General features: G+C 46.4%; 1 protein-coding gene across 2 annotated transcripts in view; it reads right to left on the reverse strand.

Annotated features, from left to right (window-relative positions):
• Positions 1–16,225, reverse strand: part of GMIP (GEM interacting protein) — a 108,238-nt gene that overhangs the window by 44,572 nt on the left and 47,441 nt on the right. For both annotated transcript variants that reach the window (XM_069766766.1, XM_069766765.1), the window contains one exon: positions 875–997. In XM_069766766.1, coding sequence (XP_069622867.1) covers positions 875–997 — 123 coding nt within the window. The remainder of the gene's footprint in view (positions 1–874; positions 998–16,225) is intronic.

Genomic DNA, 16,225 nt, shown 5'->3' on the forward strand with positions numbered 1-16,225 from the left:
ATCTTCCCTTCATCCCGCTAGAACGGCTCTGTGGGCAGGACTGTATTTTGATTGGTCAACATAAAGGGAGGAAAAAGAAAACGCCCACAATAAAGTTCTGTGGTCTACGCCCAGTTAGATGGAGATAAAATTTACATCTTTATTTCAAAGGGGTATAACTTTGGAATGGAGGGGCACAGAATAAAAAGAAAAACTGTTTTAGAATCAGAGGAACAGAACCAAAAGGAGGAAGTACTCAGTTTAAACAAAAAAAAATCCAGTGAAAGATTCTCTTTAAGGAGATTCTGAGTTAATTATATAAAACTTCAATTCAATTTCTCTGAGCAGAATATGGCTATGAACACCACCTGGAGGACCCAGAACATCCTCACATTATGCAAACAATTTATTTCTTTGAATGAGCATTGTGCAATTCTTCTTTTCTCCTTTGGTGGCATTGTTGGGAAACTATGCAGATGTCCAGCCACAACTACAAAACCTGCCTATCTTAGGTGAGAGTGTGACTTTTGGAACCTCCATCATAGCTGGGACTTTGTCTGCTTGTAGAGCAGGACTAGTGATGATGGGATTTTCCCAAACAGACCAATAATCGTGCTTGGCTGTTGTCCATGTCCCAAATTAAATCTATAAAGAGAGAGATAAAGCATGCTTGTTCTACGCTCCAACCCCGAGCAGAGGGTACCTTCTTCTTAGCTAAGGTGGATGTGCCGAGATTTGAACCCCACCTTAATTACTTGGACTGAATAAAAACTTATAGAAGTAAGAGAATGGATGAATTAAATTCACAAAAGTATTATTAAAGAAAAAAAGCTGAAAACCCAGTGTGATGACAGATTCTATACTACATTTCTGCAGTGAGGCATTTTATATCTACCATAGCTGAGTTTCTTCTCAATGTACCCCAGCACTTCCCGCACGTATTTACACCAACGTTTGGCATAGTTGAGTGCAAATTCCACGCCTCCCTCATTACGTATGAGAATTTCATCTGCATCATCTGCAAAATTAGACACAAAAAACATATACAACTTAGAGGTGGATGTATTAACTTCAACAACAACAAAAAGTGCAAACACAGAAACATGTAACAACTCCATGCACATGTTGACTCCGATGAAGAATGCCAGGTCTAAAAAAGGAGACAATTCTAACAACTTAAAGTAAATGTGAACAATTAGGCATTCCGTAGATAAATTGAGGTGATATTTATTAGCAATCCAAGTTGCTTGCTAATTAACTTACAATATTTGGGTCATTATCTTAGACCTTCTTCAGAACACAGATTCTATTTAGGAGAAGCATGTTTGATAGAAAAACACTAGTGGAACAATGGTGTGACTGCAGAGGTGAAGCAAGTAACATTTCCACTAGCGTATACATGTCCAACTTAAGCCCGAAGGCCAAATCCGGCCCTCAGTGTAATTATATTTGGCCTGTGAGAAAATACCAAATGTCTACTAGAGCTGGCACGCCAGTGGACAACGAATGCACCACTAAATACTACAAATCTTGTGTTTCCGGTTCGCCACTCTCTCCGGTTGCTACAATACTACAAGAGTGTTTATGACACGCACTGTTGTAAGGCATTGACCAGTTACGACACACTTCCTGAACGGCATTCACCTGAGCTGAAGTTCACTCCTCTTCTCTTTAGCGCACACTCCACTTGTGTTCTCCAAACATCTCAGCACACACTCCACCTGTGTTCTCCAAACATCTCAGCACACACTCCCCTTGTGTTCTCCCATAAATCTCAGCACACACTCCTCTTAGGCTCTCCCAAACATCTCAGCACACACTCCACTTGTGTTCTCCCATACATCTCAGCACACACTCCCCTTGTGTTCTCCCATAAATCTCAGCACACACTCCCCTTGTGCTCTCCCATACATCTCAGCACACACTCCTCTTGTGCTCTCCCATACATCTCAGCACACACTCCCCTTGTGTTCTCCCATATATCTCAGCTCACACTCCCCTTGTGTTCTCTCATACATCTCAGCACACACTCCACTTGTGTTCTCCCATATATCTCAGCTCACACTCCCCTTGTGTTCTCCCATACATCTCAGCACACACTCCCCTTGTGTTCTCCCATACATCTCAGCGCGCACTCCCCTTGTGTTCTCCCATACATCTCAGCACACACTCCCCTTGTGTTCCCCCATACATCTCAGCACACACTCCCCTTGTGTTCTCCCATATATCTCAGCTCACACTCCCCTTGTGTTCTCCCATACATCTCAGCACACTCTCCCTTTGTGCTCTCCCATACATCTCAGCACACACTCCTCTTGTGTTCTCCCATACATCTCAGCACACACTACTCTTGTGTTCTCCCATACATCTCAGCGCACACTCCCCTTGTGTTCTCCCATACATCTCAGCACACTCCTCTTGTGTTCTCCCATACATCTCAGCACACACTCCCCTTGTGCTCTCCCATACATCTCAGCACACACTACTCTTGTGTTCTCCCATACATCTCAGCACACACTACTCTTGTGTTCTCCCATACATCTCAGCACACACTCCCCTTGTGCTCTCCCATACATCTCAGTACACACTCTTCTTGTGCTCTCCCATATATCTCAGCTCACACTCCCCTTGTGTTCTCCCATATATCTCAGCTCACACTCCCTTTGTGCTCTCCCATACATCTCAGCACACACTCCCCTTGTGTTCTCCCATACATCTCAGCGCGCACTCCCCTTGTGTTCTCCCATACATCTCAGCACACACTCCCCTTGTGTTCCCCCATACATCTCAGCACACACTCCCCTTGTGTTCTCCCATATATCTCAGCTCACACTCCCCTTGTGTTCTCCCATACATCTCAGCACACTCTCCCTTTGTGCTCTCCCATACATCTCAGCACACACTCCTCTTGTGTTCTCCCATACATCTCAGCACACACTACTCTTGTGTTCTCCCATACATCTCAGCGCACACTCCCCTTGTGTTCTCCCATACATCTCAGCACACACTCCTCTTGTGTTCTCCCATACATCTCAGCACACACTCCCCTTGTGCTCTCCCATACATCTCAGCACACACTACTCTTGTGTTCTCCCATACATCTCAGCACACACTACTCTTGTGTTCTCCCATACATCTCAGCACACACTCCCCTTGTGCTCTCCCATACATCTCAGTACACACTCTTCTTGTGCTCTCCCATATACAGTGGGGCAAAAAAGTATTTAGTCAGTCAGCAATAGTGCAAGTTCCACCACTTAAAAAGATGTGAGGCGTCTGTAATTTACATTATAGGTAGACCTCAACTATGGGAGACAAACTGAGAAAAAAAAATCCAGAAAATCACATTGTCTGTTTTTTTATCATTTTTTTTGCATTTTATGGTGGAAAATAAGTATTTGGTCAGAAACAAACAATCAAGATTTCTGGCTCTCACACACCTGTAACTTCTTCTTTAAGAGTCTCCTCTTTCCTCCACTCATTACCTGTAGTAATGGCACCTGTTTAAACTTGTTATCAGTATAAAAAGACACTTGTGCACACCCTCAAACAGTCTGACTCCAAACTCCACTATGGTGAAGACCAAAGAGCTGTCAAAGGACACCAGAAACAAAATTGTAGCCCTGCACCAGGCTGGGAAGACTGAATCTGCAATAGCCAACCAGCTTGGAGTGAAGAAATCAACAGTGGGAGCAATAATTAGAAAATGGAAGACATACAAGACCACTGATAATCTCCCTCGATCTGGGGCTCCACGCAAAATCCCACCCCGTGGGGTCAGAATGATCACAAGAACGGTGAGCAAAAATCCCAGAACCACGCGGGGGGACCTAGTGAATGAACTGCAGAGAGCTGGGACCAATGTAACAAGGCCTACCATAAGTAACACACTACGCCACCATGGACTCAGATCCTGCAGTGCCAGACGTGTCCCACTGCTTAAGCCAGTACATGTCCGGGCCCGTCTGAAGTTTGCTAGAGAGCATTTGGATGATCCAGAGGAGTTTTGGGAGAATGTCCTATGGTCTGATGAAACCAAACTGGAACTGTTTGGTAGAAACACAACTTGTCGTGTTTGGAGGAAAAAGAATACTGAGTTGCATCCATCAAACACCATACCTACTGTAAAGCATGGTGGTGGAAACATCATACTTTGGGACTGTTTCTCTGCAAAGGGGCCAGGACGACTGATCCGGGTACATGAAAGAATGAATGGGGCCATGTATCGTGAGATTTTGAGTGCAAACCTCCTTCCATCAGCAAGGGCATTGAATATGAAACGTGGCTGGGTCTTTCAACATGACAATGATCCAAAGCACACCGCCAGGGCAACGAAGGAGTGACTTCGTAAGAAGCATTTCAAGATCCTGGAGTGGCCTAGCCAGTCTCCAGATCTCAACCCTATAGAAAACCTTTGGAGGGAGTTGAAAGTCCGTGTTGTCAAGCGAAAAGCCAAAAACATCACTGCTCTAGAGGAGATCTGCATGGAGGAATGGGCCAACATATCAACAACAGTGTGTGGCAACCTTGTGAAGACTTACAGAAAACGTTTGACCTCTGTCATTGCCAACAAAGGATATATTACAAAGTATTGAGATGAAATTTTGTTTCTGACCAAATACTTATTTTCCACCATAATATGCAAATAAAATGTTAAAAAAACAGACAATGTGATTTTCTGGATTTTTTTTCTCAGTTTGTCTCCCATAGTTGAGGTCTACCTATGATGTAAATTACAGACGCCTCTCATCTTTTTAAGTGGTGGAACTTGCACTATTGCTGACTGACTAAATACTTTTTTGCCCCACTGTATCTCAGCTCACACTCCCCTTGTGTTCTCCCATATATCTCAGCTCACACTCCCTTTGTGCTCTCCCATACATCTCAGCACACACTCCCCTTGTGTTCTCCCATACATCTCAGCACACACTCCCCTTGTGTTCTCCCATATATCTCAGCACACACTCCCTTTGTGCTCTCCCATACATCTCAGCACACACTCCCTTTGTGTTCTCCCATACATCTGAGCACACACTCCCCTTGTGTTCTCCCATGTATCTCAGCTCACACTCCCCTTGTGTTCTCCCATACATCTCAGCACACACTCCCCTTGTGCTCTCCCATACATCTCAGCACACACTCCCTTTGTGTTCTCCCATACATCTCAGCACACACTCCCCTTGTGTTCTCCCATACATCTCAGCACACACTCCCCTTGTGTTCTCCCATATATCTCAGCTCACACTCCCTTTGTGCTCTCCCATACATCTCAGCACACACTCCCCTTGTGCTCTCCCATACATCTCAGCACACACTCCCTTTGTGCTCTCCCATACATCTCAGCACACACTCCCTTTGTGTTCTCCCATACATCTCAGCTCACACTCCCTTTGTGCTCTCCCATACATCTCAGCACACACTCCCCTTGTGCTCTCCCATATATCTCAGCTCACACTCCCTTTGTGCTCTCCCATACATCTCAGCACACACTCCTCTTGTGCTCTCCCATACATCTCAGCACACACTCCTCTTGTGCTCTCCCATATATCTCAGCACACACTCCCCTTGTGCTCTCCCATATATCTCAGCTCACACTCCCTTTGTGCTCTCCCATACATCTCAGCACACACTCCCCTTGTGTTCTCCCATATATCTCAGCTCACACTCCCTTTGTGTTCTCCCATACATCTCAGCTCACACTCCCCTTGTGTTCTCCCATATATCTCAGCACACACTCCCCTTGTGTTCTCCCATATATCTCAGCTCACACTCCCCTTGTGTTCTCCCATATATCTCAGCACACACTCCCCTTGTGTTCTCCCATATATCTCAGCACACACTCCTCTTGTGTTCTCCCATACATCTCAGCACACACTCCCTTTGTGTTCTCCCATATACCTCAGCTCACACTCCCCTTGTGTTCTCCCATATATCTCAGCACACACTCCTCTTGTGCTCTCCCATACATCTCAGCACACACTCCTCTTGTGCTCTCCCATACATCTCAGCACACACTCCCCTTGTGCTCTCCCATATATCTCAGCTCACACTCCCTTTGTGCTCTCCCATACATCTCAGCACACACTCCCCTTGTGTTCTCCCATATATCTCAGCTCACACTCCCTTTGTGTTCTCCCATACATCTCAGCTCACACTCCCCTTGTGTTCTCCCATACATCTCAGCACACACTCCCTTTGTGCTCTCCCATACATCTCAGTGCACACTCCCCTTGTGTTCTCCCATATATCTCAGCTCACACTCCCTTTGTGCTCTCCCATACATCTCAGCACACACTCCCTTTGTGTTCTCCCATACATCTCAGCTCACACTCCCTTTGTGCTCTCCCATACATCTCAGCACACACTCCCCTTGTGCTCTCCCATATATCTCAGCTCACACTCCCTTTGTGCTCTCCCATACATCTCAGCACACACTCCTCTTGTGCTCTCCCATACATCTCAGCACACACTCCTCTTGTGCTCTCCTATACATCTCAGCACACACTCCCCTTGTGCTCTCCCATACATCTCAGCACACACTCCCTTTGTGTTCTCCCATACATCTCAGCTCACACTCCCTTTGTGCTCTCCCATACATCTCAGCACACACTCCCCTTGTGCTCTCCCATATATCTCAGCTCACACTCCCTTTGTGCTCTCCCATACATCTCAGCACACACTCCCCTTGTGTTCTCCCATATATCTCAGCTCACACTCCCTTTGTGTTCTCCCATACATCTCAGCTCACACTCCCCTTGTGTTCTCCCATACATCTCAGCACACACTCCCTTTGTGCTCTCCCATACATCTCAGTGCACACTCCCCTTGTGTTCTCCCATATATCTCAGCTCACACTCCCTTTGTGCTCTCCCATACATCTCAGCACACACTCCCTTTGTGTTCTCCCATACATCTCAGCTCACACTCCCTTTGTGCTCTCCCATACATCTCAGCACACACTCCCCTTGTGCTCTCCCATATATCTCAGCTCACACTCCCTTTGTGCTCTCCCATACATCTCAGCACACACTCCTCTTGTGCTCTCCCATACATCTCAGCACACACTCCTCTTGTGCTCTCCTATACATCTCAGCACACACTCCCCTTGTGCTCTCCCATACATCTCAGCACACACTCCCTTTGTGTTCTCCCATACATCTCAGCTCACACTCCCTTTGTGCTCTCCCATACATCTCAGCACACACTCCCCTTGTGCTCTCCCATATATCTCAGCTCACACTCCCTTTGTGCTCTCCCATACATCTCAGCACACACTCCTCTTGTGCTCTCCCATACATCTCAGCACACACTCCTCTTGTGCTCTCCCATACATCTCAGCACACACTCCCTTTGTGCTCTCCCATACATCTCAGCACACACTCCCTTTGTGCTCTCCCATACATCTCAGCACACACTCCCTTTGTGCTCTCCCATACATCTCAGCACACACTCCTCTTGTGCTCTCCCATACATCTCAGCACACACTCCCCTTGTGTTCTCCCATATATCTCAGCTCACACTCCCTTTGTGCTCTCCCATACATCTCAGCACACACTCCTCTTGTGTTCTCCCATATATCTCAGCTCACACTCCCTTTGTGTTCTCCCATACATCTCAGCTCACACTCCCCTTGTGTTCTCCCATATATCTCAGCACACACTCCCCTTGTGTTATCCCATATATCTCAGCTCACACTCCCCTTGTGTTCTCCCATATATCTCAGCACACACTCCCCTTGTGTTCTCCCATATATCTCAGCACACACTCCTCTTGTGTTCTCCCATACATCTCAGCACACACTCCCTTTGTGTTCTCCCATATATCTCAGCTCACACTCCCCTTGTGTTCTCCTATATATCTCAGCACACACTCCCCTTGTGTTCTCCCATATATCTCAGCTCACACTCCCTTTGTGTTCTCCCATACATCTCAGCTCACACTCCCTTTGTGTTCTCCCATACATCTCAGCGCACACTCCTCTTGTGTTCTCCCATACATCTCAGCACACACTCCCCTTGTGTTCTCCCATACATCTCAGCACACACTCCCCTTGTGTTCTCCCATACATCTCAGCACACACTCCCCTTGTGTTCTCCCATACATCTCAGCTCACACTCCCTTTGTGTTCTCCCATACATCTCAGCTCACACTCTCTTTGTGTTCTCCCATACATCTCAGCGCACACTCCTCTTGTGTTCTCCCATACATCTCAGCACACACTCCCCTTGTGTTCTCCCATACATCTCAGCACACACTCCCCTTGTGTTCTCCCATATATCTCAGCTCACACTCCCTTTGTGTTCTCCCATACATCTCAGCCACACTCCCCTTGTGTTCTCCCGTACATCTCAGCACACACTCCCCTTGTGTTCTCCCATACATCTCAGCACACACTCCCCTTGTGTTCTCCCATACATCTCAGCTCACACTCCCTTTGTGTTCTCCCATACATCTCAGCTCACACTCCCTTTGTGTTCTCCCATACATCTCAGCGCACACTCCTCTTGTGTTCTCCCATACATCTCAGCACACACTCCCCTTGTGTTCTCCCATACATCTCAGCACACACTCCCCTTGTGTTCTCCCATACATCTCAGCCACACTCCCCTTGTGTTCTCCCATACATCTCAGCTCACACTCCCTTTGTGTTCTCCCATACATCTCAGCGCACACTCCTCTTGTGTTCTCCCATACATCTCAGCACACACTCCCCTTGTGTTCTCCCATACATCTCAGCACACACTCCCCTTGTGTTCTCCCATATATCTCAGCTCACACTCCCTTTGTGTTCTCCCATACATCTCAGCCACACTCCTCTTGTGTTCTCCCATACATCTCAGCACACACTCCCCTTGTGTTCTCCCATATATCTCAGCTCACACTCCCTTTGTGTTCTCCCATACATCTCAGCCACACTCCCCTTGTGTTCTCCCATATATCTCAGCGCACACTCCCTTTGTGCTCTCCCATACATCTCAGCGCACACTCCTCTTGTGCTCTCCCATACATCTCAGCGCACACTCCTCTTGTGCTCTCCCATACATCTCAGCACACACTACTCTTGTGTTCTCCCATATATCTCAGCACACACTAGATCTGATTAAAATATTGTGTTTTTACAATGTGACCTTACTATTTTATCATGTGACTTGTTCTTATCATGTGACCTGCTGACTGCAAATTTTATTGGTTGCCATTTGTTTAAATACCCCTTCCTGCTCTCCATTAATAAACTTCCACCTGATGAAGACGGTTTAACCGTTGAAACGCGTTGTGGTTCAACACTAAAATCCTTGTTTTGGTCTCATTCCCAGCGCTCCTAGGACCGTTATTACTATTTACTGCATTTTGTATCCTCCTAGAAGGTTAACGGCTGGAGCTGCGGTGGACCTTTTGCTTTCAATTGTAACTGTGACCCTCACAGCGCTCCCTAGTGACCGCTTTCTTTTCCCTTGAATTTCATTGATATATTCCTCAGTTGAGGACGGCGGCTGGAGCTGCAGTGAGGTGTTCTTAACTTTACCTAAAGGACCTTCTGCAACTTCTCATCACGTGACTACTGGTACCTCCCATTGTGTGATGTCAGACTCTCTCTTAGGATACCTGTTTTCCCTTGCTGGACATGCAGTGCTGACTGCTCTGAGGCCTTTCCAGGGACCACCAGCTTGGGCAGCGTCGGACTGGAGCACCTTGGGCCCACCAGAGAAAATCATTCTTGGGGCCCACTATGTAGCTACATAGAAATAGATACAAGACCACCAATTGTGCGGTAAAAAGCGCTAATATCAGGGTATAATATAAGGTAGTTCACGTCTTAATAATGTAGTAAGGGTTGGGGTAGCCCCCTCACAGAATATAATGTAGCCCCCTCATAAAATATAATGCAGTCCCCTCTCATAGAATATAATGCAGCACCCCACAAAATATAATGCAACCCTCTCAGGTATGACACAGTCTCCACCATAGAATATAATGTAGCACCCCCATAGGGTATAATGCAGCCCCCCCTCATATAGTATAATGCCACCCAGCACAGAATATAATGTAGTCCCCTGAGAGAATGCAGTTCCACCACAGAATATAATGCAGCCCCCCCATAGAGTATACTGTAGCCCCCTCATATAGTATGATGTAGCCCCCATAATATTATGTAGTCCCCTGAGAGAATAATGCAGCCCCACCACAGAATATAATGCAGCCCCCCATAGAGTATACTGTAACCCCTCATATAGTATGATATAGCCCCCATAATATAATGTAATACCTTGAGTATAATGCAGTCCCCCCACAGAATATAATGTAGCCCCCCAGGGCCGTATTTAGAGTTTCTGCTGCCCTAGGTTCTTTTAGTGCTGCCTCCCCTTTTGGTGAGTATGACACTATCGGCAGTGACTTTGGCAAAAATCGCTGATGTGAAAGTCGCCTTTTGCAGCAGATCCGGCAGTTTTTCTGCATCTGCCGCGTAACGGATCACTTATGGCAACACTGCGTTCGGCCTCAGTCATTCTCTATGGGATTTGCGGCACTTGCCGTGATCTGGCAAATGTGGTACCATACCTCCCAACTTTTGAAGAAGGGAAGGAGGTATAAAGTTTGCGGCGCGCGTAGTGCACCGCGGCAAATTATAGGCCACGCCTCTGACTAGACCCATTTCACAACTAGTCACACCCATATCCACGTCCCAACCGCAGCCATTTAGCATTGCTGATCACACTGTTTTATATACAATAATTATAAACAAAAAAATATGGCCACACAGTGCTCCATACTGTATAATGACCGCACATGATGCTCAATACTGTATAACGGCCACCACACATGATGCTCCATAGTGTATAACGGCCACACAGTTCTCCATACTGTATAATGACCACACATGATGCTCAATACTGTATAATTACCACAAATGATGCTCCATACTGTATAACGGCCGCACATGATGCTCCATACTCTATAATGATCCCACATAATGCTCCATACTGTATAATGACCACACATGATGCTCCATACTGTATAACGGCCGCACATGATGCTCCATACTGTATAATGATCCCACATAATGCTCAATACTGTATAATGGCCACACATAATGCTCAATACTGTATAATGACCACAAATGATGCTCCATACTGTATAACGGCCACACATGATGCTCCATACTGTATAATGACCACACATGATGCTCCATACTGTATAACGGCCGCACATGATGCTCCATACTGTATAACGGCCGCACATGATGCTCCATACTGTATAATGATCCCACATAATGCTCAATACTGTATAATGACCACAAATGATGCTCCATACTGTATAACGGCCACACATGATGCTCCATACTGTATAACGGCCACACATGATGCTCCATACTGTATAATGACCCCCCTCCTGTATGCATGGCTCATCTCCCTCCTATCCCATATACATAGCTCATATTACCCCTCCTGTATGCATGGCTCATATTCCCCCCTGCATGGCTCATATTCCCCCCTGTATGGCTCATATTCCCCCCTGTATGGCTCATATTCCCCCCTGCATGGCTCATATTCCCCCCTGCATGGCTCATATTCCCCCCTGCATGGCTTATATCCCCCCCTGCATGGCTCATATTCCCCCCTGCATGGCTCATATTCCCCCCTGTATGGCTCATATTCCCCCCTGCATGGCTCATATTCCCCCCTGCATGGCTCATATTCCCCCCTGCATGGCTTATATCCCCCCCTGCATGGCTCATATTCCCCCCTGTATGGCTCATATTCCCCCCTGTATGGCTCATATTCCCCCCTGCATGGCTCATATCCCCCCCTGCATGGCTTATATCCCCCCCTGCATGGCTCATATTCCCCCCTGCATGGCTTATACCCCCCCTGCATGGCTCATATTCCCCCCTGTATGGCTCATATTCCCCCCTATATGGCTCATATTCCCCCCTGCATGGCTCATATCCCCCCCTGCATGGCTTATATCCCCCCCTGCATGGCTTATATCCCCCCCCTGCATGGCTCATATTCCCCCCTGCATGGCTTATATCCCCCCCCCGCATGGCTTATATTCCCCCCTGCATGGCTCATATCCCCCCCTGCATGGCTTATATCCCCCCCTGCATGGCTTATATCCCCCCCCTGCATGGCTCATATTCCCCCCTGCATGGCTTATATCCCCCCCCCGCATGGCTCATATTCCCCCCTGCATGGCTTATATCCCCCCCTGCATGGCTCATATTCCCCCCTGTATGCAGGCTTATCTCTCCGCACCCGCTCCTGCTCGGCGCGCCGGCTTATGTCCTCCTTCATCCCCCCCCCGTTCCCCCGTCCCTCATACTCACCTGTCCCACTGCACGGCCGTGCCGACATCCCTCGCGCTCTGTCCCGACTCCAGGCGGCGGCGCCGGCGCAGCACCTTCTTCCTGCTTGAGCGGTCATGTGACACCGTTCATTAAGATCATGAATATGCGCATATTCATGATCTTAATGAGCGGTGTCACGTGACCGCTCGTGCAGTGCAGACGCCGAGACCATCGCTGGAGCAGGCAGGGTGAGTATTCAAGGCGAGCAGGCGAGCGAGCGAGCGGGCGGCGGCGGGGGCGGCCCCGGAGCGGGGGGGGGGGCCCTGGAGCGGGGTGAGGGCCTGGAGCGGGGGGAGGCCCTGCCAGCAGATGCCAGTGTCAGGGCCCACCGGAGGATCCTCCGGTTCCCCGGTGGGCCAGTCCGAGCCTGAGCTTGGGTGTAGATATTTATCCTGTCAGCTGAACCTTTACCAGCGTCTGTTCTCCTGGATGCTGCCACTCTTCATGCCAACAACATTGTTATGCATGCAGCATAACTAAATCAAGTGAGTAGCATTCCAGCCCCCCGCCCCTGAATTTTTGTCCATTGATACTTCTCATCTGTGTTCCCTTTTTTTTTTTTTTTTCTTTTCTTTCTCCCTTACATGTTCTCTATGGCTGCATCCTCCTGAGCAAATACATTGCTGCTTGGATAAAGCTTCACCAATTACCACGCATTGCTTGGATTGAATGAACTTTTACTAATGAACTAACTGCTGCACAGTTTATTAACTAATTGTCTTCTGCTTAAACCATTTTTTAATCATTTTTAACCCTTTATTGGTTCATAATCACTGCTAATCCCTTTTCTTGCAAGTGATCTGCAACTAGCATATAGCTTCTGAATTGCGTGTCCATCAATATATATATTATATTCCTTATTTCATCACACAACTTTTACTTTTTGTATTTGCATTGTTTAATCTTTTTTTTTTTTTTATTATGGAATATTTGAAGCTCAAAACTGAATCCCATAGGATTACTAGTATTATAGAAGCCCTGGGAACTTCAAGTAACCCTTTAGTTGCAGCTCAACCCTCCTCCCTCCTGAAACTGGATGAAGCCAATAGGAAGGATTTGATAAAATTATTCTCAGAATATGAGAATCAAAGCAAGATAGAGATCACCCATCACATTGATGTGTTATTCCTGAAGCATTATATTGCAGAGGGTTTAGTGCCCAAGGGTTTGGTTATTGCTCAGCAATCCTCTTTTTTTTAATGATATTGAATTCTCTAGATTATGGGATGCTGTGCGACAGAAATGCTCCCTTGAAATGATGCAATTGCTGATCATTAAAAGAGAGTCATTAGCAGATTCTGCCCTATCTGAGCTGGCCACACTGAAACACAAACTGGCTATATATGCTGCTTTTGGTGAATTTGGTGAATTGAACAATAAGCTCTTCTACAAACTAAACAAATTTGAGGAGGATCTTATTAGGAAAAAAGCCACCAAGTTTTTAAGGGACAGAATAGGCCATCTTTCTAGCACTGAAGTGGTTCCCATGGAAACCAACGTGCCCATTCAATCTTCTGCCACCTCAGGAGCAAATCCCTTACCTAACTCTAACACACATAATTCCTTATTGAGTTTGAGTAACAAACAACAGAAATTATATTATGAACAGCATAAAGAGAGTTTGAAGGGTAGTACCAATGATAATAATAGGAGTAAGAGCAATGGTACAAAAAAAAAAAAAAAAAAAGTCGGAAGGCACTAGGTATATACGCTTACATAGAAAATCTTCTTTCACGCTGGATTCCGTTTAGGACGCTAGGTGGCACAGTTCAGAATTAGCAGTTATCGGGAGGTGCATCACATAAAGTCAAATACTGCTGTAGATGCGTAGAGAAATGAATGAAAGTGGCACTCACCCGAGAGTTGCTGCATGAAGATGTCCTTTATTCAATAAAATACATGGACACACAAGCGGTGGAGCAGCGGCTGGTAGTGATTAGGGTGCGGGAGGAAAGTGCAGGACGACGGCCGTTTCGCGCGATTGCGCTTCCACGGGTCCAGGACGTCGTCCTGCACTTTCCTCCCGCACCCTAATCACTACCAGCCGCTGCTCCACCGCAATGGTACAAATATTTCTGATTCCCTGGCTCATAGCGGAAAAGAGCACTCTCTGCTTTGTTCTGATCTCACAGCAATCCAATTGAGCCCTGAATTAGACAAAAACCTGTTGTTGGATGTGAGTAATGGGGCCTTCTTGAATTGTACTGATAATAATCTGGCTGAGGTGGACCATTACCCAGGTCTATCACAGCTTACTATTCATGATGGTGGATTCTCCCAACCCACTTCTCCATCCACATCTTTTGCTTCCCTCCCTGTTACTCTCAATACTCTCCCCAATCTGCCTGTAGTTGGCATTACTGAACCAACCTCTCTTGTTACACCCCCGATTTTACCAGTAGTCGATACTATTGAACTAATTAGTCTGCCAATAAATAATTTGGTTGATTCTTCCCTTGTGAGTACCCTTTCAGTTTCTCCTACCTCTAACAAAATTCTGCATAATACCAAAATCACTCATTTTTTTCAGTTGGCACCCGGCAACCAGTCAAAAATAAAAAGAAAACGAGAGCACGAGGATGTAGGGGCAAGAGAAAATTAAAAAAAAAACCTTCGGGCTCTCCCTAAATCCGCTACTGAACTAACAAGCATCTTCAATTTATCAGACTATAGTCTCAATAACGATGAAAGGTCACTGCTTGAACGTGGTCTATCCTTCTGTCCTGACTCGGGCTGTGCCCACCATGCGGGAAGTAATGCGGATAATGTGCGGGTTATACCCGGGGTGGAGGAGAGGAGACTCTCCTCCAGGCCCCGGGAACCATATTTGTATTAAAAAAAAAAAGAATTAAAATAAAAAATCATGTTATACTCACCCTCGGAAGTCTCAGCGCTGCACGCGGCCGTCCGGTCTCAGGTTTGCTATGCGACCAGGACCTTCGGTGACATCGCGGTCACATGACCGTGACATCACCGAAGGTCCTGGTCGCACATCATCTTTGGAACCGGACCGCCGCCTGCAGCGCCCAGGAGATTGGGGCGTCAGAGGGTGAGTATATCATGATTTTATTATTTTTAACACTACTATTGATGCTGCATATTGCTGCATATGCAGCATCAATAGTAGGGGTAAATCCCGCAGCGGAACCCGCAGCGGAACCCGCAGGACAAATCGCGATAAATCTGCAGGGATAACCGCAGCTGGTTTGCCCTGCAGATTTATCAAATCCGCTGCGGAAAAACCCGCGGGACAAAAAGGAACGTGTGAATGTGGCCTTAGTCTTTATTTGGATTTGAATGATTTTATTAGGAAACTTACAGTACAGAGACACTTCTTGATTGATGGTGAGAATAAGCCAATGAACTCCGAATCTAATTTGACAACTAATGAGGCTGACTCTTTTCTACATGTAGACCCCAAAGCCACCTCAAGCCATTTTTATCCCCTCCATCACAGGGGATCGCACATTGAAACATTCCAGCAGCTTATCTTTAAAGAAATTCGGTCATTACCTTTATTTAAAAAGAAAAATGGTAACCTTACTATAGGTGAGAAAGCGGCCGTGAAATCCCTAAGGGAAAATGTGAATATTATTATCAAGAATGCTGACAAAGGGGGAGGAGTGGTGGTCATGAATAGAAACTGGTATACTCAGGAGGGTTTTAGAATTCTAAATGATTGTGAATTCTATGTTAGATTGGACCAAGATATCTCCGCAATAACTTTTTCTGAGTACAATAATTTTATAAAAGGAGCTTATTCTTTGGGTCTTTTTAAGAAGAAAGAATTCAGATTTCTTAATATCTCTCGTTACAGAATTCCATTTTTTTATTTTTTGCCCAAGATACATAAGAATCCCTCTAATCCCCCAGGTCGCCCCATTATCTCCGGTATTAACT

The sequence above is a fragment of the Ranitomeya imitator genome, chromosome 4, assembly GCF_032444005.1.
Source record: "Ranitomeya imitator isolate aRanImi1 chromosome 4, aRanImi1.pri, whole genome shotgun sequence".
In the NCBI taxonomy this organism is placed as follows: domain Eukaryota; kingdom Metazoa; phylum Chordata; class Amphibia; order Anura; family Dendrobatidae; genus Ranitomeya; species Ranitomeya imitator.